The following is a 24,671-nucleotide window of genomic DNA, read 5'->3' as shown; positions in this document are numbered from 1 at the left end:
TGCCACCCTTGGACCGACCGACATGGTCTCCAGCCTCGGCATCTCGATAGACGCACACCTCACCCCCTCACTCCCCACCACCAGGGCCCAACCCCTCGGCAGGCCGTCAGCCGGCTGCAGGCAGCATCACCAGCAGGGGAGACGACAGCCAGTCGGGTTCGAACTAGGCCAATGAACTCAGGTCAGTGCCGGGGACATCACACCGCCAGCTTTAAGCACCTACCAGGTGATAGTAACGAGCCGTATCCAGCCAGTCGGGGGTGCGGGGGGGTCAGGAACAAGTTTTGCTAACAGGTCAGTGGTGCTCAATGTCCCTTAGGCAACTCCCCAACGCAGAAGCATTTTGGCATTTTGTTTTCAATTTTCATTCCGGAAGCAGAACATCACCTTCCCTGATCTTGGCCAAGTCAGTGTAGCTGGAACCCCATTTAGAGGAGGAAGCTGAGCCAGTAAGCATAGGGCATCATGGAATATGGCCTTCAGCTCAGGCAGGTGCTACCGGATCTATGACACCATATAATGCCTCCAAAGAGGGGACCAGCTGCAGAGGCCAAAAGCCCCCAGAATAAATCCCACACTTAAGTGTCTGCGTTCCTTAAGCAGAAGGAGAGGACTATAGCCGCAGCCTGTGTGGGGGGATGGGCCCTGCTGCCCTGTGGGAGGAAGGGGACCCGCCACGGAGTTGATGACCACCAGCCAAGAAGGCCCGGCCCTCTCTGTAGGATCCAGAAGCCACATAGGCTCAGGCCGGAGGTCTGGATTTTCACAGACCCTCCCCTCCCACTGAGATACCATGTTAAGTGCTGAACACCGAAGACAACGCAGGATGTTCAGAGAGCAGGAATAATCTGAGCAGGAGACAGAAGGAGCTGTGTGTCCTTCGTGCCATGCGCAGTAGCAAACCCTGCACCCTCGCAGGCTCCCACAGGGACCTGTGCTGGACAGCAGAGGCCTCTCTCTCCAGCTCAACCATTCACCCCAGAGGCTCCCAACCCATCTTTGCACATCTCTCCCAAAGATGCCACAAGTGCTCCGGAAGCAGCGGTGACACAGCCCCATGTGTCCCAGATTCAGGGCCCAGTGGATGTCATGGGTGACAGGAGGTGGCTTCGGTGGGGCCAGAGCTGAGGGACGGGCAGGGCGTCAAGCCAGTGTGGCATTCAAAGGCATCACCCACGTTACAGAGCTGGGGCGGCCAGTGCCCAGTGGCAGGGACCTAACACCTAAGGGAAGGACAACACTGAGTTTCCTAACTGGGAAGCCCGAGCAGTGGGGCAGCAGCCCCCACTCTGGGCTGTCGTGGGGCCACGTGGCTCCACATAGCCACAGCATGGGGACTGGCCGTCCTGCTCCAACCTAGCCCGTCCAGGAAGCAGGGCCCCTCGTGGCCAGCACAGGCATACCCAGAGAGCGGGCATACACTGGGCTTGATGACAGAGGAGGACATGGTCTGAACCTCGTCCACCCGCGGCAGCCCCAGCCCAGCCACAGGAGCCTGGCGTCCTCCCCTGACAGGCCCGACGGCTAGGCAGGGCCCGCCTCCACCGGCAGCGGGCCGTGCGCACCGAGCAGCGGGACCCCAGCTGGGGGACGTAAACAAACAGATCCAGTCCCTGTCCTGCCGTGGCGGCTCACCCAGAAACTCCCCCTAATTGGTCTGGGCACAGAAGTGCTCCCTGTCTTTCCAACCTCACACGAACTCAAAGACCGGAGTTGGCAGAAGCACAAAAATGGCAATCTGCCAATCCCATTAGACAAAAAATAGAGGAGAAAACGCACAACTGTGGTTTCCAGGGATTCCAAACATTCTCTTGCATAACAGACACACAGAGGACAGGGTGAGGAGCGGCCACCGAGCAGGGGACCGGATGCGCCTGGAGCTCGCCCCGACTGGGAGTCTCATGGCCCCGGGCAGGGCGGAGTCAGGGAGAAGCCTGGCAGGTGCGCCCCTTCCCTACGCGTCCTCTGTCTCAGAGTGAGGGGAGAGACTCAGGTGCAGCCTGCCTGGACCCGGCAGCAGACCCTGATGACAGCCCTTGGGGCCCCTCCATCCGTCAGGCAGCGGGAGGCCTGGGGACCGGGTGTGCCCCCCCGGCAACTCACCTCGATTTCAGCAGGGGCGGGCTCCTTGCTGAAGCACATGTTCATGATATTTCTTGCTGTTCGATAAAAAGTCGTTAAAGAAACGGATCTTCCCTGAAAAAAAAAAAAACAAAAACGAGCGTAAAACATAAGAAATTTAGCTAATCAGGTCATGATCTCAAGGTTCTGGGATCGAGTCCTGCGTTAGGCTCTCTTCTCAGCGGGGAGCCTGCTTCCCCCAACCCCGCCCCGACCCAGCTCTGCCTGCCTCTCTGCCTACTTGTGATCTCTGTCTCTCTGTCAAATAAATACATAGAATCTTTTAAAAAACAAGAAAAAGAAAAAAGAAACTTGGCCGAACCCCCACCCTGAACGAGGCCGCACTGCATCCCAGGGCCTCCCGGTGTGCCTGGGCCGCTCCCATCCCAAGCTGATGTGAGCAGAGAGGGCAGAAAAACCTGTGGCGACTGAAGGGGACGAAGGACCTGGCACCCTCACCACGCCAGCAGCGGGCAGACCCCTGAGCCAGCAGAAACGGGGGCTGCGCACCAGGCGGCCTCAGACAGGCGCCCACGTGACGCACAGGAGCACAGTTCGCTTTATGGGGAAGCAGGTACGACATGGGAAGGGGCCAGAAGGCCTCAGTTTACCCCACCTGAGGGGGCAGAGAGGAGACTGGCGGCATCCAGACGGGTTGGGCCTGGGAGAACTGTGGGGCATCCCCTAGCCCCCATCAGGGAGGTGAGATGGCAGAATCACTCGGGTGGTTCTCTGCCACGGAAGCCACCGAGTGGAAAAGCAGCCAGTGCCGCCGGACACCTGGCCCCTGCCCTCGACCCAGAACAGGCAAGAGGACATGCTAGCTGCCGTCTCAGTCTGTGAGTCCCACCCCAGACCCCGCGCCCGCTGACCGCAGAGCGGAGGCGTCATCTCACAGAGGCCCACCCCGTGAGAGTCGTGCTCTGCTTGCCGCTTGACCGCAGGGGTGCTCTTTGGAGCACCGACTGTATACCACGCCTGGTTCTGGGGGCCAGAGACAGAGCAGTGCTCACATGGACAAGGTCTCCAGTCTCTGGGGCACAGCTCTGGGGAGGCTGGCGAGGGCTGTGAGGAGTCAGGGGGCCGGAAGCCAACCGACAGAGTGGCAGGAGAGGGCGGCTTCTACCTGAGGTGGGCGGGGAAGGCTCCCCGCACGATTGGGCACTGGAGCACTCCACACAGAGAGACAGGTTTAGAATGGGTGGCAGATCCTTCCTGCCTTCAGAGGGACAATCAAAGCCGTCAGCACTGAAGTTCCGGCATCTGCTTCCGCTTTCCAGCATCGGGGTTCTGCCCAAAGAAAGTCCTTCCCTAAAATCCAAACTGGTCTAGATACACTGTTCCCAACAAGGTAAGATCCTAACTACCAAGTGGGGCGTGATTTTACATCAACTAAAAAGCAGAGTGCCTGTGTTCGCGATCACACCTGCACGCAAGGTCAACACCCGCAGGGCCTGAAGGGGCTCCAGAACCAGGGGCTCCCCTCTAGCTCATGCGGGCGCGCCCATGGCTGCCAGTGACGTCACCACGGCCAGGCCACCACCAGACATTGGTGATGAACCCCAATATTATCAATGACAGGGCACGTTTCCAAAAAAACTATCAGGCTTGCCTCATTCTCACTGAACTGTCCTTCTTAAATAAAAAGTAACAAATAAAAAACTTTTCATTTCTCAGACTGGCCATTCCGTCCCTGGACTTAGCCGCATTAAATGAGAAGAGCTTCTCATGCACGCAGCCAGGAAACATCCAGAAAGTGCTCCTGAGTTTGTTCCAGCACCCTCTTCTCCCTCATCATGAAATATTTAACTTTCACAGAGACTGCTGGCAGCCACTCCCCACCCCCAGGGTCCCTGAGGGGAAGCACCAGGGACTGGCAACTCGGAACCAGAGCAAAGGAGACAGAGTCCTGCTGGGTCTAGCGGGAGAAGTTTGGTGGAGTCCAGCACGGTCTGTCCCTCCACAGGAGCGGAGGACGAAAGCTGAGAAAGAAATGGCCGAAGGCAGCCAGAGCCATGACTTTCCATGCACTCTGAACCCACAGGTGAGTCAGCCTTCCCAGGCTTCCATATGGGAACCAGGCACTGGAAGACCCCCTCAATGCCACCCCCAGGGAGGGACAGGCCAGGGCCCGCTTTCAGGCCATGACAAGGACCTGAGCAGTGACAGGAGAGTGACGGAGGCTAACCCAAGGCAGGTTTGTCAGCTCAGCAGAAAACCATCACTCTGTATGTGGCTGCCAGGCTCGGGGCTGGTGGCTCGCTGGGCGAGGGCCTTCTCTAAGGACGCTTCCCTCCCAGGAAGTCCACGCGGGGGTCCCTGGGGCAATTCAGCAGAGATCTCTGGTGAAGGTCACAGCTGGACCAGGTGTCCCGCTCACCCTGGCAGGCAGGTGGCCATGGGAGGGTCACAGGACTCTGCCTACCTCTGGGGAGGAGGGGGCCTCTCAGGACAGCACACGCCGCACTGTGATCTGGAAACCCCTGTCTGCCAGGGACCTGCTGCGCCCCACCCCACCCCCCGCCCCAGGACTCAGCGGGGAGGTCTGTCCTCTTCGCTTCATCAGGAAGGACCAGGCAGAGCCCAGAACTGGCAAGCTGCTCAGAATGCAAGTGCTCCAAGCCCGGAGGGTCTGGCCCCCCGGACAGCTCCCACACCAGGCCAGGCTGGGTGCTCAGAAGGGGCAGGTCATGCCCGTGGGCGTCTGCCCCCAAGCTACCGAGTCCCCAGCACCCGGGCACACACACCTCATCTCATGCAAAGGAAATTAGAGGCTGGGAGCCGGCAAGTGGCTCACCTGCGGTCACGGCTGGTGGGAAGCCGAGCCGTCGCCAGACGCCTTGGGCCTGCATCCGGCCCGCCCCCAGCACCCCCGCAGTCGGTGCAGGCTGCTCTCAGCTACAGGCAGCCACCAGAGCCCTGCGCCCCGCCCCCGCCAGCCCTGCTGGGGGCCCACCTTGTATATGCACTTGTGGAAGTCACTTAGGACGCCCTTGTCCTCCTCCTCCTCTCGCGCCACTTCCTTTTCCTGAGCAAAGAGTCGCCGCCGGCCCGTCTTGAGCTGGGCCTGGCCCACCTCTTTGAGCTTGCTGCGGAAGCCGTTCCTGTGGGCCACGCCGTTGATGAGCCCGTTCTTGGGCTCGAAGCGGGGCAGGGGGTGGAACTTGTTGTAGTCGTGCTCCGTGTGGCCCTCGAGGGGCCCCTTCCGCTTCTCCAGGATCTCCTTCTCCATCAGCACCTCCTTCTCCAGCCGCCGGTGCTCCTCGGGGGACAGGGAGTCATAGGAGAGCAGGTACTGGCAGTAGGCTTCCTGGAGCTTGGCCAGCCGGTCCTGGGCCGTTTTGGGGATGCGCAGCATGTCTGCTAGTTTGTTCCATTTTTTGAGGTCAGTCACTTGCTGCATGCCGCCCATCTCGTTAATCAGCCGGAAAAAGCAGGCCAGGTCGAGCTCGCAGCCTCCTGGGACGGGGAGGGACAAAGCACAGGGACAGTCAGGGAAGAGCACGAGCACGAGCCCTTCTGCTTCCATCTGCTAAGTACGGGAACGCCACTACGTGCCGCAGACACCTCTAGGCACTGGGGTCAGAGCAGTGAACAGAATCCCTGGCCCTCAGGGAGACGAGTCTACAGGGACAGACAAGAACAGTCTGGGGCGCCATGGAGGTCACACTGCTGGCAGAGGGGCTGCGGCGCTGCGGGGTCTGCAGGCTCAGGTGCGACACTTGGGCAAGGTGTCCCCAGGGGGCTGACGTGTAAGCAAAGGCCTGAACGGAAGGAGAGGAGAGGGGGCCCTGCGGATCTGTGGGGAGGAGCTTTCCGGCGCCCCTCAGCAGGGGCAGCCCGTACGCTGCATGCCCCCACCCCGCACCCCACACACACCCCAGGAGGCGGGGCAACCAGTTTTGGGGCAGGGGCTCATCACCCAAGGGCAGGGCCTAGGCTGTCACACCTTGAGGGACCTGCGTCCCAATGTCACCCACACCAGCTGTGAGGTCAAAAAGCAGACACGGGTAGCAGGCACTGTCTGTACCCAGCCCTTTGCACACATGCGCACGCACACACACACACACACTAACTGGTTTTCAATCCCAGTGGATTTCCAGGGCCAGAGGCAGTACCTGAGAGGGATAGAGCTGTCTGTCTGTCCCTCCATTCTGGTCACCCCGTGCTCCGAGAGACCGCCCATTTCAAAAGCTAGCGTCCACCACCCCCTGGATCAAATCACAGAACCGTCTAGATGCACGTCCAAACCAAATATACTTGTGTTCACAGAGGAACCGTCTACACAGGGCCTAGGAAAGCCAACCTCCCACCAGACAAAAGAGGAGAAACGAAATCTTCCAGAATAAGCAGCCCCTAGCTGTTAGAAGATACATCCCTAACAAAATGCTAGGTGAGAAAAGTAAAGCTTGAGTTTTAGGTCACTGAAAGGCAGGAACGGATTTCTACCCAGAGTGAAAGAAGCCCGAACTCTTGTAGAACAGCAGCCCAGTGCAGGGCGGCCCGGGCATCACGGGGTCCCTGGGGGAACAGGTCTCCCAACCCCACAGAAGACCAGGAGATGGGAGTGCAGCAGCCTGGATGCCAAGGAGCTCTGCCTGGTGAGAGGCTGGACACAGAGAAAGCCTGCCATGCCCATGGCCAGGAGCGGCCAAAGGCCAAGCTCCCCTCCCCGCTCCAGGTGTCCAGCTCAAACCAGGCAGAGTGGAGGCCAGCAGCACCCTGTGGACTCGCAGCAGTGGAGCAGGAAGTGAGCCACTGCAGCCGGCCACAGAGACTCACATCACAGATCAGAAAGGAGGCACCCTATACTCCTCTATTTTCCTCTTTGGAGATCATCAGAACCCCAGAGCACCTGAAAATGCACACACCACATGGAAAGGCATCGTTTTGTGGACTCCTCGCCTGTTCTGACTGGGCCATTTGCAGGGCCACCACACCATCCCGTGCAAAGTGGCTCCCGCACCCCCTGCTCCCAGGGGCTGATGGAGGAGGAGCAGATTCTGCAAAGTTGCTGCACACCATGGAGTCCCTTGCTCTGTGGGGAGGCCAAGCTCAGACCCAGGGCCCAAGGACTCTACAGTGACAGGCTGGCCTGGCCTGGACAGGCTGACCCCTTCCACAGATGGTGACAAGGCTCCACACTTGTGGGCAGTAGCAAAGCGTGCAAACGCACACACCATGGGGACACGTCTGCTTGGTCTTGGGCTATGGGAAGGAATCGGGCTTAAGAGAAACCTACTCTGAGATTACTGGCCATCATTATGACACCACCTGTCCCTCAGTCCTCAACACGGTGAATGGGGGGACTCCCACCACAGGGGGGGACGGGGAGGGTCCTCTGAGCACGCCCAGGGCATAGCCCACACCAAAGGCTCACACCTGCTCAGCCTGTCCCCACAGCCTGAGCCGTCTGCTGACGGCGTGCCATCCCTGAGCACAGACCCCAAACCAAGGATTTCTCCAAATTAAGTGATTTCTGCTCAGACACCTGCTGAGACAACAATCAGACCCCACCTCGCAGGGAGCCCGAGCTTCCTGCCAACTCCTGACACGTGGATGGATGAAACTGGCTCTTCTCGCTGCCACTACAAACTCGGGACCTCCAAAATGGAGGCAGCCACGTGCCCTGTTCCACAGGCCTGGAGCAGAAAGAGAGGTTGTGCGGGTCCCTCCCCGGCTGTCTCCAGAGGGGGCCCCCACCCAGCAGACCCAGCTCATCCCACACAGAGCGAATGAATCCTCGAGGAGCGAACAGCAACAGGGGCGGGGCAGGGCGGGGCAGGGCGGGGCAGGGCGGGGTGGGGCAGGTGACGGGAGCCTAGGAGGGCCTGTACAGGGGCTCTGCCTGCGGCCAGGGCCCCCACATCGGCCGGGATGCTCACGCACACAGGGGGGTCCCCGAAATGAGCTCTGCAGTGGCCCCCAATCTCAAGAGAAACTTAAACCATCCCCTGATCTGTGGTCTCTGAAAGGGCCCCGCTGGTCACCAGAGAACGTGACGGGCAAGGAAAACCCTACCAAGGAGGACACAGAGAGAAAGTGGGCTGGCCTGTGTCACCCACGCCTTCGGGCGTTCAGACCCTACCTCCTGGCGCCCCAGGAGAGGACTGTATTTGGAGACAGGGCCTTGGAAGAGGGGAAGAGGGTAAAATGAAGTATCTTGGATGTGGCCCCCCAACCCCCCCAGGGAGAGCACCTAACCCACCGATGACCTGAGCAAGTGAAGACCAGGATAAGCCTATGAGCAAAGCCCACGTGAGGACATGGGGCAGACGCCAGCAAGCACAGGCCAAGGCCAGCCGGGCTCCAGAGGATCCACGCTGCCCAGGGCTGGGCTCTACCACCCAACTGCCCGTGTGGAGGGGGAGGCCCCTGCCCGCAGCACTGGGGCCCCGGGGCGAGCTCCGTTCCCTGCCACCCCCCGCCCCGTCCCAGCCCCCGGGGGGCTCACCTATGAGCGGGAGCTCGTCCATGGTGATGCCCTGAGATCTGAGGTGCTTCTTGATGCAGGCCAGCCGCTGCACGTTGGGGCCCCAGCGCCGGCCCAGCTTGTGGATGTGCTGAATCTGCGTCACGAACCGCATCTCGTCGTTGAGCTTGCACTCGGGCCGCCAGTCCGGAGGGGGGATCACCCTGCACATGCCGTACTTCTCCACCTGAGCGCGGACCGACTCGATGTAGACGAGTGGGTCGTGGAACTCCTTGGCGGACGGCCTGAGCACGGGGATCTCGTCCATGGCCGCCCAGCCGGCCCGGCCGCCCCCCTTGTCGGGCTTGGCCGCCGCCTCGTGCGGCTTGTGCAAGGGCTCCGTTTGCGAGGTAGAACGATTTTCACAGGAGGCGCCATCCATCTTGCCGTGTGCTTGTCTGCCTGGCACGCTCTTGCCAGCCGTGGCCCGCTTCGGCCGGTTCCTTTCCAGACTCCGCTCGGGCACCTCCTTCTTCACATGCCCGTGCAGCAGAGCCTTCTCCGCGGGGGCTGGCGCCGCGGGGGCCGCCGCCACCTTTCTGCCGGGGGCTTCGACAGCGCCCGCCGTCCCTTTCATCTTCTTGGGCGGGGACTGCGGCTTCTCAGCCTGCTGTGCCTCTTCCAGTCTCCTCTTGGAGTTCCGCAGCCCCTCCCTCAGCTGCCGCCCCCCCACCTCCTTAGTGCATGACTTTGGGTTCAACCTGCCACTGACCTTGAGGCCATTGACGGCGTGCCCGGTGGACTTGGACGCCCCCCCGAGGGATAGCACCTGTTTGCGGGTTTTTGCATTGCTACTTTCAGTTTTCCCTGAGATTGTGTGGTTGACAGCGGAACTGGGCTTGTGGTGATTGGGTTTGGTTTCCTTGACCAGTTCTCTCTTGGCTTTGGTGTATGTGACAGTCCCCTTCGTCACCGTTGCAGTGTACTTCACAGTTTTGGACGGTGAAGGTCTGACTTCGCGCATCTTTTTGGCACTGGTTGCACTTGTACCCAGAGATGACATTCGAGTGACTCCATTTACCTTCGAAACCTGGAGGCAGCAGGAGAAGCAGAGGGAGGAACAGGAGATGGTGAATTAGTACCTTCCGAGAGGGCGACCGCTCCCTGTGGGGAACCCAACAGAGCGGGCCGCAGAGGCAACCTGGGGCTCTCGACAGAGGCACACCATGGACACGGCCAGAAATGTGAGGCTGATGGCCTCACGCTTTCGAGGTCTTTAGACCAACATGCCCATTCTCCCACACAAAAACACGGTGCCCGCCCGCATGCCCGCAGCATGGCTTCCTGAGGGATTTAACAATCCCACTAAGTGCTTTTCCAGAAAACCCACGTTTCACGATGATGACCTGTCCACTTGCCAGCCATCACCTGTCACAGGTTAAGGACATGGAGAGCAGCAAGTTGCTGAGCCCACTTAGGGACACATGCGTGTTCTCTCTCACACACACACACACACACACACACCCTGTTCCAAGAAAAGACGTGCCTGCCATTCTGTGTGCTCCACAGAACAGCATGCTCTGCCCACAGAATTTTTAAATCTAGGTGCTAAAAAAGGGAAGGAAACCAAAATACCATACAGAGAAAAGAACCAGCACACTCATGTGGCCCGGCTCCCATGAGGGTCACAGGCAGGCCGTGGTCATGCAGATAGGGCCCCATGGAGCAGGAATGTGCCCCATCTCTCCAGCCAAGCAGAGGACACCTGCCTGCCCTCTCCTGCATGGACAGTTCTGGGTTCTGACCCCCGACAAGCTCCATATTCAGTTCTATGGGAACCGCAGGAGCCAGCAGCCTCTGTGCGCAGCCTGGATGCAGCAGTAATCCTGGGACCCGTAAAAATCACCCTTGTTTATATAAAGCAAAACCAGAGAGGGACAGGTGGACACCGGAAACACATCCCTTTTGAAAGATGAGGAAGAGCCCAGCCCGGAGCTGCTGTGGGGGAGGCGGTTTGGGACCCGTCCCGGCTCTGCCTGCCAGTGGCCGCTGATACTCTTTTGCATCTTGGGCTTCAAGTTCTCATCAACAACAGGAGTTCCAAACACAGACTCCAACATACCATAGGTACCACCACCTCCAAAGGGCCGACTAAAAATTACCCAATACCCAGAAGACAGAACCGCCACGGCCACCTCCTCGCATACCAATAACCCCTACGAGGAGGGGCTGCGCCCCCCAAGGGAAAGTGGACCAACCAGCCGTAGTCACACACTAGATAAGTCCTGCCAAGCTGAGACGTGGGGCTCCCTCGGGCCCCGCAGCTGCCCTGGCAGAGGAGCCAGGTTCCCTGGGACGCGGCCTGAGTCCCAGGGACCTCTGCCCTGGGCCCCGTCCCAGCCCAAGAAACGCACTTCACCCACACGGAACAAAACAAAAACAAAACCACAAGCTTCCCGTCGGGACCCAAACCAGTGCTGTCAGAACCCGCTGGAGCGTTTGTCCCGAAAACAGACTACAGGGCCCCACACCCAGGGATTCTCATCCACCAGGTCTGTGATGGGGCCCGAGAACTCGAATTTCTAACGAGGTCCTGGGTAATGCGGAGGCTGATTCAGGGACATACTTGGCCATACTTGGCCATACTTGGAGAACAAGGAAGTGAACTACCAGTAGTAGGAGACTTTAAAGACAGAGAAGGAAGCGTATTTCTTTATATGCCACAGATCACACACAGTCCAATCGATCAAAGCCCTCCTTGGTATGAGGCTGTGTTCCATAAGCCAGCCGCAGGGCATCTAGGGAGTCAGGTTTCCAGTGAGCCAATCTGGACACCATGAGGGGCTGGGCCCCACTGGGGACAGCAAAGGGCAGACCCCAGGGAGTTACAGCCACGGCCACCACTGCTCACCCCCCCCCCCCCCCCCCACTGAGAAGCAGGACCGACCAGATCAGCTGGGGCGCAGAGATCTGGAATAAAGAACAGGAAATTAAAACACACAAAACTAGCTGCCTGGCAATAATAAGTGAGAAATACATTGATACAACCTGGGGGTAAGGAAATTTGAGGACCAATTTCCCACAGTGAGTACCACTGATCTGGAACAGGAGGGAAAAAGCCAAACACAAAGATCTCTATTTTTTTTCCCCAAATGCTTCCATTAACTAAACACATACCGTTTAGAAAAACAAAAACAGCGAAATCCTGCTGTGGCTTAGAGAGACTTTTCCATCAAGACACAGGCCTCAGGGACCCAGAATCTTCAAAGAGGACTTTGCCTTTCGGCCTTTGGTCTTTGCTTAACCACGGAGAGGACAGCCCCTTCCAGGTCTTCACGCAGCCCCAACAGTGCGGCTCCCACAGCCTAACCCCCCACTGCGGATGCTGATCTGCTCAGCAAGGGTGGGAGCCCCAGCGGGCTCAGAGTTCCCCTAATGCTTCCGGCCCCAGCCCCGCCCCACCCCGCCTCCCAGGGCACCTGCGGGAGACTCGAGAGCCAGAGAGGGGAGCTCTCTGACTCCACCTCAAAGAGTAGTGCAGTGGCCCTCAGGCCATCCCTCTGTCCTGTGGGCACCTGATGACGTCTCCTGGCACATTAGGGGAAGGTCAATGCCCTGCATTTCCTGCACAGCAGAATCTACACAAGTATCATGCCACCTTCAGTGGGAAAAAGAATCCCCTTCGTTACCTATTTCTGTCAAGTTGAGTACCAGTGGTCACTCCCAGGATGTGCAGCCAACTGCCCAGATCTACCAGAAGGAGGAGTTACTCAATTCCTTTCCTTCCTCTCTGTCCTTACAGTCCTCCTCGAGAGCGGCTGGCTATCCAAATCCTATACGTGTGCATCCACATCACGGCATCTCCCTCGGGACTCATCAGAACAATGAACTTGATGTTGAGAAATAAGTTAGGGAGCCTGGAAAGAGCACACTTCGTGAACTGAATTCCTTCTTCCCAGACCCAACGGCCCACCCAGTGTGCTATGCCTGCCAGCAGAGGCCACGATCCAGCTCACAAGTTGGCCCAACCCAGGAAGCCATCTGTCCGTCCCACCCACAGGGCCACATGTCTTAAGATAGGGACCAAACGGGACCAGAGACCTAGGACCCACCTGTCTGCACACGCACGTGCCTCCTCCTTGGCCTGTCCTTGTCTTCAGGGGTCCAGCACTCAACTGTTACCAAAGAAAACAAAGGGAAGGCGGAGGGTGCCATCTGGTCACTGAGGGTTTCTCCCCCACCCACCACTTTATCAAGAAGCAGTGAGCCAGCGAGCACTGAGTTTCAACTTAACAACACGCCCAGGTCACTCAGACGCGACACAGTGCAGTGGGTCTGACGTCACTGGCGCGGGCCCTGGGAAGTCCTTGCCCAGAGCACGTGAGAGGTCACCTAATCCACTGAGGACTAATGACGGTGTGCGTGTGACAGAACCCTCCGCATGCAAGCATTCACCTGAAAAACCCTCCCAAGTCTCTCCTCCACTCAGTTCTGGCTGGGTTTTTGGTCTTTGCCTCCCACTGCCCCACAACCCGCCCAGCTGTGCAGGAGGCCGGGTGGGGAAGGGGGGGGGGGCGGACAACAATGACATCTGCAGCCTCTTCGCCCACCACCACCCACTGGTCACCTGTAGCGGGGGTTCCCCCAGGCACAGGGCCAGGAGGCAGCTCCAGGCTGAGAGGCTTGCTTCCCAAGCAGAAATCCCACAGCGGGCTCCAGTCTCCCACCAGAGGGAGCTGCTGAGTCGGGAGCCTGGGCCCATTCTGGCCCAAAAGAACTGGGGATGGTGCCGGAGGGAGGGAGGGATGCTCAGGAGAAACATCTGCTGGCTGGGCAGAGCCCACTTGAACTTCAAAACCTGGACTGAAAACGAAAGAACCTAAGGCGAACAGAACTGCACCAGACAGGCAGTGAGTTCCGGGAGGGCAGGCCTGCTGGTGCAGCAGACCCTCTGCATAAGAGAAGCAGTAAGACCCAAACTCAGGAGCACAGGACAGAAAGGAGAGGCTGGATTTGGGCAGGAGCCCCTAACCCTCTGACAGCACCTGCTCCCACTCCAGGCAACGGAGTCACAAACACCACGCCACGAACACACACGAGACCACGTACAGGCCCGACCTGGCAAGCAGCCTGGTGAAAACCCCAAACAGAGTCCGGAGAGTGCAGCTGATCTCCTGACCTTTTTTCTCTCTGAACGTTGCTATTTCATTTTCCACAACTTAAAGAACAACAACAACAAAGACTACTCCCAATTCTTGGATCAGAGTTTAAACCTCCTCTTCGAATCCTTGAGGCCAAGACCGTTTCGGCGACCCGTACACAGCTTATTATGTGAGCCCGGAGCTCGGCAGACCTTCCCGCCAAGCGCGTCGCCGGCCAAGCATATCGCCGGCCCTCACCGTGTGGCTCGGCCTCAGTGCCACATGGAAGCACAGGAAGGTGACTGCGTCTGCTGCAGCCTGACAACCCACTTCTGGGCTCACTGGACACACAAACCTCTGCACCAGGAAGGACGACCTCCTCGTGATGCTCTTGGAAACCAACGTTTCAGAATCTGCTCCCGGGGCCTAAAGCCATTGTCTTACCATCCAGAGTGTGTTATGGTCACTTAGTGAATTAACACTGAAGGGGCAGGTTAAGGCAGTAAAGACGGAGGCATCGTGGATTCCTCTGACACCGAGCCCATGTCCACATTCTCCTGCCACTGGCCCGACAGCCCCAGGGCGGCCCACACGTGTGACGGGCATAGCATCGCCGCTCTCGTAAGGGTGCGAGGCTCAGAAGCTTGGGCTCTCGGGAAGCACGGACGGCCGGGGGCACATGGCGTCACGCAAGGTAACGGGCAAAAGGCTCTTACAGTAAAGATAGCAAGTGATCAGTGCGTCCAAGCGCATCAGTGCCAACAGGGTGAAGCCCCTTCTGGGCAGCACCCCCTTGACACTGTACCCCCTGCGGCCCACCACCCTGAATACCATCCATGTTCATCCTTCTGTCTCAGGCAGACCCGGGTAAGTTAATCCTATGATCTGAAGTTAAAAATCAGCATGTCCTCTGGCCCATCTTTTATGCGGTGAAGGAGGAAAGACTGGATCCCAGTCATCTCCATCAGGCGGTTACAAAGGAATCTGCGATGTAGCTTTATGGACCTCATTTTCTCTGTCTTTAAATAACGGGATTCAGTGGTTTCCAAATTGTCCTTCCGTTTCCCCAATCTCGCCGACAGGGGAGTGGGCGTGACTGCCTCCAAGTGAACAACAGCGGCCAAGAGGTTCAGGTATCTGAAGGTCGTGGTCAGCACCAAGTGAGAGGGGAGCCCTGGGCAGGCCCTTCTGGGGTGAGGAGACAGGGGAGGAGGGGAGGGAGGAGGAAAGCCCTGCGCAGGGCATGAGGACAGCCGGCCTGTGAAGATGGTTCCCTGAACAAAAGCCCATGAGCCAGGCTCCTGCAGGTGCTCAGGGACGGAAGCTGCCCCGCGAGGGTAACCCCGGGTTTCTCCTCTGACTCCAGCTGCAGCGTATGTGCAACGGGCCACACATGCATGCCAGGGAGCACAGGGCAGAAGGGTGCCCCCACCCCCCACCTCTTCCCTCCAGCTGTGTGATGCCTCACGGTCAGTTACACAGGGACATCCTGAGCCGAGGGGCCTATGCTGACAGCCGAGAGAGGGCAAGGTTTAAAAGATGCCACACGTACTTGCTCAATCTCAAGATACCAGCGCAAAGGATGAAACGGTGGTACGTGAAGAGCCTGGGAACGAAAACAGGATTCTCGCCCTATTCACCCACCCCCCGAGCCGAATCACCCATGAAGGCAAAGATTAACACTAATAACGAACGCGGAGACACACGCACACTCCCACGTACACACACACGAATACACGGCAAGAATACGCGTGTCTAGGAGAGATCGCCCCACGTATCGTCAGAACAAGAAAGGCCAGACGGAAAGAAAAGATGCACAAAGGCAAAGACCCGTGTCCCCGCCATCCCTTCGTCATTCTAGAACACTGCCACGCAGGAACTCTCCTCCATCCTCGCCCTGACTCCATCTTTTAGATTACAGTCTCTGGTCCATTCTGGAGAAAAGGTTAACTCTGGCTCATAAATGCCCGTGAGGAGAGCTCATCTGCGCTCCCCACAGCTTCCTGACCTCAAAATGCAGTGAGGAAGGAGCAGCGGGGACAGGAGAAATGCCACCGACCCCGGGGACACAGCCGTTCCAAAGCGGGCCTCCAGACACCTGCCTGTCTCCCAAGCCAGCCTCCCGAGGCCCTGAGAAATCCCCGTCCAAGGCCGGGAACACCAGCAGTGGCAGAGCCCGAGGCTGTTCTTGGGAGGTTCCCAATAGGATCTGTGTCGTCTGCTACGACTCTGCAGTGGGGACAGCGGGAGGCGGGCTAGAGAGCTGTGCAGCCGTGCTCTGTGGACCCTGAGGGGCAGACCATGTGTCCCCCACTGCTCCCCAGCACAGGGGAGCAGCTCAGCAGCGCATGCCCAGGTACGTCCTCTGCGCCTCAGTCCCAGAAGAGACACTAACTTTTCACACGAAGAACAGAGCAGTCGTCCAAGGCTGTCCCTGGATAGCACTCCAGCCGGCAGGCCTGCTGTCCAGGTGTAGCTTCTCTAGGCTCACCCTGACAGGACTCTGACTCATCTGGTGCCCGAGACACGGGGGTGGGAGAGAGGTAATGCAGAGGGCAGGCTCCCCAAACCATCGCCAACACACAGGACCCCGGGCGTGCTCCAGGGCTGACGTGAACACACCCCAAGACCAGCTCACGGATGTGCACAAACCCCTCCATGCAAAGGTGAGGTTTCCGTCCCCATCCTACCTCTGACCGCCACCCTTCTGCGGCCGGAGCCCTCTCAGTACAGATCTCCTGAGGCTCTGACTCACAGGCCCCCTTTGGTTAGCTGGTGACATGGGGAAATGGTACCTGGCAGACAGTCACCGGTGTGGTGGGGGTCACCCGTGCAGCGGGGCCGGGCTTTACCTGTTTCCGTAAGTCCTGAGCCGACCGATGCAGAGGGGGGTGGTGGTGGTTAGCAGCGAGCCCCTTGGCCGAGGAGCCCGTGGATGGGGCCGCTGGTGGGTGGGCCGCTGAGGCCTGTTCCCTCCGGCTGTCAGCCCGGTGATCGCTGTGCTTCTCCTTCCCGGGAGTGGCCTCTTTGCTTTTGTGTTTTTGAACAGGTTCTTTCTCCCGTGTTGACCTGCTGGAACCATTGAAAACTAGAAAGGAAGGAGAGAGAACGAGGTCACTACAGCAGAGACTGTAACCACCAAGCGCCAAGGCCCCGATGTCAAAGGGAAAGAGAACATGGCCCGTGAATCCCATCCATGCTCGAGAGCGACCCCAAGTCAAAACACCCCTCACCTGTCCCCACAACACAAAAGCCGGGAATAATCCCAGGCCCCGAGACAAAAACCATTCAAGGCACAGCCAAAGAATTACTTGCTGGCGTAGAAATGCTAGAAAATCTATTTTTAAAAATCTCTACTGAAGTAAACCAAAACCCAGCCGCCCTCGGAGTATCAACATCACTCCTTAAATAAAAAGAAACTCAAACGAAGAAACGAACACCAACGGTCCCATCCTGAGTCCTGAGAACAGGACGGCCCTGCACATGGAGAGACGGAGGCTGGAGGAAGACCGTGTATCCTCTGACACACACGCCGGGAGACGGACGGTCTGCCCACACATGCGGGTCAGGGACACAGCTGCTGCACCTGCCCCATGGGTGACCAGAGGGAAGAGTGTGTCGGAGCTGAAGCTAGACCTGTTTCTGTTCCAGAAGCGGTCACAGTCGACAGGTCACGCTGCTCCCCACAAACCAGGGTCACAATCAACAGGTCATGTTGCTCTCCACAAACCAGGGTCAGGGTCACAGCCGACAGGTCATATTGCTCCCCACAGAATCCAAAGGGCCCACGAGGACATGAGCATCAGGCCCATGTTACAGATGAAGCCAACAGAACGGGGCAGAGAAGGGGTATGCTTGGCAGAGGCCCAACCCCTCCCCGACCCCTGATGCCACCCACCGAGCCAATTTAGAAGAGGACGGCACTGTGCTTGGCTTTTTATAGGAAACTCCAATTTGGTTACTATTCGGAGTTCCCTCTGCGTTACCACTGGAGCTGACGATTACAGACCGTGGGTATGGCCCCTCTGCACGGCACCCCTGAGCCTTTCCCATCTGTTCCCCCCACAGCACAGGTCTCCCCTCACACCATCCCGGGGGGGGTGGCTGCCTTCTTTGGGGGAAGGACAAAGGCAGGACAGACAAGGAAGCTACAGCGAGCCCTGGCACCTGTCCCTTCAGAAAGGGTCCCAGTGCATCTCCTGATGAGGGGGAGCCTTACAGATCACGGCGTCCACTGCCCTCGAGTACCTCTTCTCCAGCCCCCATCTACGCGGAAGGGGCTATGCAGAAGTCACTTCCTGCTGGCATGAAGAAGCCACACGCCCTGCCACCCCCGGCCCCCATTCCGAGAGCTCAAAACCAACGAAGCCTATGTCTTCTGAGGACGGCTGCCTGCACGCTGCGTGCCCAGAGCTCCCTAAACCTTCTCTTTCACCTCCGCTGTGTCCTTTAAAGGCCTGCGATGCCTGAGAGGTTGCAAATATTTTCCTCTTCTCTGTCATGCGCTTTCCCTCGGTTGTGAGGCTAAATCTGCTAACCCATTTTTGTTTTTTGAAGTTTGTCTTCACATTTATGCTTTGAAAGCCCGCCCATATTTCCAAATGCTAAGAGAGCCGCCCACGTCTCCTCCCGATTGCTTCCTGATCCCAGTGCTAACACAGACGGTCTTGAGGCCCCTTGTCATGACCCGGCAAACCACAGAACAGAGAATGACCGTTGCCCATGCCCAGACTGGCTGTGAACTTCCGTCTCGAAAGTTCCTCCCTGCATCAGTGACTACCTCTTCTACACAGAGTTTCAATCCCGCAGCTGAAGACCCCCAACATCACCAATCCGGTGTGTGCTCCCACACTGCGGGAGGTTCTACGGGACACTCAGTCACAGGGAAAGTGCAGGGCTGTGAGCGGTGTAAGCACAGAGCCCGTCAGTCCCACCCAAGCTGGGAGTGTCTGTACTTACTTTCAAGACAAATTAAAAGCAGCATCTGTAAGAAGCCCTACTTCAGTGTGATTAAGCTAAGGAACATGAATCTGGGCAATTCTTGACCACTTGCCCATTTCCTAGAGCCATGAACACAGCTTCTTTCCTGGAACAGCATGGGAAGCTGGCTTGTTTAGGGGTTCTGTTTTTTTGTTTTTTAAATCTCAAATATTCTATACCCCTCTGTGCTTTGTCACGGCTCCTAAGAAAGTCGCAGTTCTGCAATTACTTCCCTTCGTTCGGTTAAAAAGATGTGCTTCGACGGCTCTGTCCTTGTTGGTAACACTGTGCTGGACAACAGCTCAATTCCCAGCATGGCCCTCTGCAGCCCAGCAAGTCTATCTGCCCCACGGTGCTCTCTGTAGAATGGGGAGGATGCATGTCCCCTGCATGGAGCTTTGGGAAGCCTCCTCAGTGCCTGTTCAGAAGGATCAGCTCAGGTGACTAAGGAAGGAGTCAGACCATGTGGCAAACCCTCCTTTGGCTTTCTGTCCTCCCTGCTCAGAGCAGTGTGAAGAAGGGCTTCCATACAGACAAGTGGCTGCCTTGGGCAGTCCTCGGTTTCATGGAAGAAAGACATGGGGCTGGTGCCCAGCCAGCTTAATGAGCAACTTGACCCTCAGGGGACTCGGGGACCCTTTCAGGGGATTCCCTAGGTCAAAACTATTTTTGTAATTATACTAAGACCCTCATCTGCCCTTCTCACTGTGTTGAGCTCAGGAATGGTACAAAAAGAAGGTAGATTAGCATCAGAGAAATGCTGATCAAAACCACCATACCATAAGACACCAACCACTTCACATCCACTAGAATGGCCTCCTCCAAGGATAGATAACGGGGAGTGTTGCTGAGGACTCAGAAATTCTACCCCTCATTCCCTGCTGGTGGGGATGTGGGATGTTGCAGCCACATTGGAAAATGGGCCAGAAGTTCCTCTAAAAGTGGAAGAGTTACTGTATGACCCAGCAATTCTACTCCCTGGTATGGACACAAGAGAAATAAAATGTCCACACTGAGGTGCCCCACTCTCGGTTGTGACTCACGTCATGACCGCAGGATCCTGAGATGGAACCCTGCCTCGGGCTCTCTGTTGAGTGAGTCTCCCTCCGGGGGCACCTGGGTGGCTCAGTTGATTAAGCGTCTGCCTTTGGTTCAGGTCAAGATCCCAGGGTCCTGGGATGGAGCCCCGTGTCCTGTGTCCTGCTCTCTGCTCGGCAGGGAGCCTGCTTCCCCCTCCCCCTCGTCCCTTCCTGCAGCTTGCGCTCTCTCACTCTCTTACTCACTCTCTCTCAAATAAATAAAATCTTTAAAAAGATTCTGTCTGCCCCTCCCCCACTCATGCACCCATACTCTTTAAAGTCAATACATCTTTAAAGCTACATCTCCACGTAAAAACTTATGTGTAAATGTTCAAGGCAGAATTAATAATAACTAAAAACTGGGGAGAAACAAAGGTTTCATCAACTGGTATTTAGAGAAACGGAACAGGACATTGTCCATCCCAAACAAGGAATCGAGCGCTTGCATGTGCGCCGGCGTGAAGGGTCTAGAAGGCGACTACGGTAAGTGAAAGGAGTGAACGACAGAAGGTCCCGTCTGGTAGGAGCCCGTTCCCATGCAAGGACCAGAACAGGCTGATACAGGGAGCTGGGGGGCCCATGAATGCTGGTCAGCGGGTTGGGACGTTTCAGGAAACTGGGAATGACTGCTGATGGGAACAAGGTGGACAGGACACGAACTGCCACCAAAGCGGAGTGTGGGGACGGCTGCACAATTCAATGCACAAACGAACTACTGAACGGCATGCTGAGATGCATCCTAGGATTCGGGACTCATGGACAGTTGTATCTCAACACAACTACTGTTTTTTAAAAGGGGGGGCTGGGGGGCCTCAGTCGTTAAGCATCTAACTCTTGATTACGGCTCAGGTCATGATCCCAGGGTGGGGAGATGGAGCCCCCCAGCAGCGCGCTCGCACTGGGCTCCAGGCTGGGCCGCGGAGCCTGCTTAATGTTCTCCCTCTCCCTCTGCCCTCCCACCCCCGCGTGGTCACATGCTCTCTCCTGAAAACTACTGAGAACCGAAACCAGCGGGCAAAACACAAATAAAACACTCCTACGGACTGACTACATCATCACCAGTTCCTAGCAGTCAGCAAGAAGGCAGGCAGGCAAGAGGAGCCGGCTCTCACCTCGGGAGTGATGAGCAGCACAAATTGTTACAGGTACAAAATCCCGACCCTTGGGTGTCCGTACTTTGTGTGACAAAATGGCACATGCCCATGAAGCACTCCTCCTGCGCATCAAAGGAGCTCATTTCCAGGAAAAGGCCAACCCGTTGCGATGGCTGAGGGTGAAAAGCTAGCCGTTTGCACGGAATGCTATTTTCACCGGGAAGAAGGACTGACGTAGTGATTTGTCCACCGTTTTGTTGTGGAAAGTAACAAAAAACATTGGCTGCCAGGAACAGAATTTACTTCAGGCAAAAGTCACAGTCATGGAAAAGCTTTCTCTGCCACCGAGTTCCAGAGCCTCCCCACACGGAAAGCCTTCTCCAGTGAGGCCAGGGGACACACAGGACTGCTTGCCTGTGTTTCGTGAAAGGTGCCGACGACTGGGAGAGGTACTTGGTGAAGCATTAGTTTCAAATGATCAACACAAAACGTGACAAAATTGTGCAGGGGTAAGAGATCCATCCAAAGCCCAAGGCAAACCGATGGATTTTAATGTAACAGAGCATGAAAGGTTCACCTGACCCGATCAGACTGTTGCACCAACCGACCTTCAGGAAACTACCACTGGCTGAGTCTGGGTGTGAGACCAAAGGATAAAATCACCCTCCCAGATTCCTGCCTTTCCGGAGTGTACTTTCGTCTAAGACAAAACAGAAGAACCTCGCCATCTTCTCCTAAGCCCGATATTAAAGAGCTTTCCAAAAATGCAAAACAATGCAACTCTTCCCAGGTACAGCTTTTGGCATTGGGAATAGTTACTTTCCAGAAAAATGTTACTTGTGTTGACGTGTAATGCATTTGTGTCATTTTTTTAAAAAAATATTTTAGGGGCTTCTGGCTGGCTCAGTCACAAGAGCGTACGACTTTTGATCTCAGGGTTGGGAGTTCAAGCCCCACGTTGAGTGGGAAGATTACAAAAAATAAACTTTACAAATAAATAGAATTTTTAAAAATATTTTAAAACTCCCTCACTTTCAATTTTAATATGGCAAATACCCGTACATACAATCCTTCAGTGGGGTGGGGTGTGGGGGTGTCCCTGACTAGAGAGGGGTCTAAACCCCAGTCAAAACCAAGACCCCAGACGTTGCCAGGCTGGAGCAGCTTCTCCACGGTTAGCTCCAGCACGAAGGTTTCCATATATCTGGACTTGGATCTAGATCTCGGAACCTCCCCCCACAAAATCTCAGGCTCTGAGAGGAATCTACCTAAATTTGAGCCCAGGATTCATTAGCGATTTGACCTCAGTTTCCCATTTACCACCTCACGGAGTTGCTTGGAGAAACGAGAGAGAATATTCGTTTGGCCAGTTGGGACCCCCACACTCTTTCTGACGGCGCCCATGCCAGAGATGTCGCAGGACACCACCAGGCGCACTGTCGTCCCACTCCTTTCCAAACGAACCCCAGGACAAGGCCACTTGCTCCACAGGGACCTCAAGGAAATCCGTGAAGTGTGGCACTGTAGTTGCAGCCAGCGAGAGCTTTCTGAGATCCAGAAAAATCCAGATCCTGCATCAGCCCTCCCTGCAGAGGTAGGATGTGACTCTGGCACGGAAGAAGGCTCCCCCCAACCCCAGCAGGGAAGCGGTGCCTCAGGGAGAAGGGCGAGGGGAGCCTGGGAGCCATGGGGTCCGGGAAGTCTGGGCAGCCGAGCAAATGCCACGAACCTCATAAACCAGACTGAAACACAGCACTGCAGACTGTTTTGATCAGATCGTCGGAAGAAGAGAAAGCATTCAGAAAGACAAAAATTAAAAACTGGATGAAATGAACGTTGAATTGCAAACAAAGAGACAGCTTTCCAATGAATCCACTTTCTGTAACCACTTTGCTTTTTTTTTTTTTTTTTTCCAGCAGCCATATACCCAAATGGCAAACACAGCCAAAAAGTCAAATCATGTGTTAAATGGGAAGAAAGGGGGAGAAGGGGCGGGGAGTGGGGGGACGATGGAGCCAGAGACAAGGTATATTTTGTCCTCAACAGCTCATTAATTTTAAGTGTCGTGGGAACCTGCCAGTTTCACCCCTCCAAGTAATTATCTTTTGTCTTAATTTGTAAGATTCTCGAGAAGGAGAAAGGAAAAAAAAAGCTCACTCTCACAGGGAAAGACTAAACCCTGTGAACATAAGAGACAGAGACAGAGAGAGAGGGAGAGGTGGATGGAGAACTACGCACGCTCTCCCCCAATTAAAAGGAATAATTGGACTCGTTTCTTCAAGGGGAGAAAAAAAGCATTTATCACGGTGAACTGTATTAGGAAACTGTATTGTGCTCAGATACAAATAGCTTTACATTAATGAACAGAGACAAATATATTGATTTGTATACACATACGCTGAAGGTTAAATGGCCTACAGACAGTGTTTTCACACCATGGCAAGCAAAGACCATATTTTGATTTAGGGTCACTCCGTGCCCGAGCAGCTCAGAGCTGCACCCAATCAGGGATGAAAAAGAAATCAAGCAACACAAGTTACTCTAGAAGCCTCCCTCCAGCAATCCCACAGTCGCGGGGAAGCTGGAAAAAGCTACACATCCCGAGAAGGCGGCTCCCATTTCCAGCTCCAGGGAGCTGGAACACAACGCCGTGCCCCACAGAAGCTCAGTGCCCACAGAGGGTCGCGAGCAGGTTCTGGGGGGAGGTCCAGGAGGCAGCTTGTCGAAAGCCAACCACAGGGTCTTTAAAACCTCCCCATGCCCACGGGCTCTCGTAGGGATGTGATTAGCTCGTTTTGATTTTTTTGTTCCCAGATCACCAAACACATCTGTGTCTCCATTCCCTGAACCACAAAACCAGCTGCCTCCTCTTATCTGTCCTCCAGGAATCGCTCAAGTATTGAAAATAAAGTATATAAAATGCCGGGCGTTCTTCAGACTGAGGAAGTGGGACAAAGAGAAAGAGGCTCGGCTTCTTCCAAGGTCCTGCCGTCATGGCAAAGCAAGGGCCACGTGTGAAAGCAGTGATCCCCCTTGAACAGAGCTGGCAAAGGACGCGCATCCATGTGGGCCAGTGTCCGTGCTCGTCCCAGAACAGATGCCCCAACCTTGCTGATTATTTGTGCGAATGAAGGCACCTCATCGGAACCCCAGGACATTATCCTGATGTCCCTATGTGTTTTGTTTCTAGAAGAGACTAAAGAGAGAAATCCCCACCTGGCATCTGACAAAAGTTACAGGACACACTGAGATGCCTCCGTGCCAGACCTGAGCTAAGGGGGTTCTGAAGCCTTCGCCTGCCTGAAAGACAGAATTAAGAGCAGGAGCCACCGTGGGAAACCGGGCTGCCAGGTTTTCATGCTAAGGCATGAAAACAAGGAGGAAGGAATGAACCCAAGACGCAAGGCTGGACCAAACACCAAATTCCATAAACTCAGACTGGCTCCCTGTCCCACACCCAAAACAAACCAAAGGGACAGAAAGGGAACCGCCATAAATAGAGAAGAGCATGTGACGGAGGGGCAAAGAGAAGTACGCCAAGTTTCTGATCCCAAGCCAGATATTTAAATGGAAGCGTCCTGTCATTACAAGGCGTCCTGACTCGGGGAAGACAGACTCCATCAATCGGCTGGCATTAAATCCTTGTTACTGTACAAAAGCTGCACTCACTCCCTGGAGTCAGTTCAACTTTGAGTCACTATTGTCTGAAAACAATGGAATGTCTGCCAACCTTGTGCCCGCTATTCAAAGGGATTTTCACACAGCAGTGTTGAGTGCTGTAACCCAGGCTGCCCCGGGCAGAAGCCGCTCCCGGGCTGGGCGGTGGCACTCACGTGGGCCGCTA

General features: G+C 56.2%; 1 protein-coding gene across 8 annotated transcripts in view; it reads right to left on the bottom strand.

Moving 5' to 3' along the window:
• Nucleotides 1-24,671, bottom strand: part of JARID2 (jumonji and AT-rich interaction domain containing 2) — a 256,819-nt gene that overhangs the window by 14,753 nt on the left and 217,395 nt on the right. For 6 of the 8 annotated variants that reach the window (XM_059399482.1, XM_059399481.1, XM_059399488.1 and 3 more), the window contains 5 exons: nt 16,527-16,762; nt 12,646-12,708; nt 8,576-9,623; nt 5,078-5,580; nt 2,104-2,196 (listed from right to left, as the gene is read on the bottom strand). In XM_059399482.1, the coding sequence (XP_059255465.1) occupies nt 2,104-2,196; nt 5,078-5,580; nt 8,576-9,623; nt 12,646-12,708; nt 16,527-16,762 (1,943 nt within the window). The remainder of the gene's footprint in view (nt 1-2,103; nt 2,197-5,077; nt 5,581-8,575; nt 9,624-12,645; nt 12,709-16,526; nt 16,763-24,671) is intronic. The other 2 variants (XM_059399483.1, XM_059399485.1) reach the window with 1 other exon arrangement.

This window comes from Mustela nigripes, chromosome 5 (assembly GCF_022355385.1).
Source record: "Mustela nigripes isolate SB6536 chromosome 5, MUSNIG.SB6536, whole genome shotgun sequence".
Classification (NCBI taxonomy): Eukaryota; Metazoa; Chordata; class Mammalia; order Carnivora; family Mustelidae; genus Mustela; species Mustela nigripes.
Note: the sequence above shows the minus strand (reverse complement) of the source record. Positions and strands in the feature narration are given on the sequence as shown.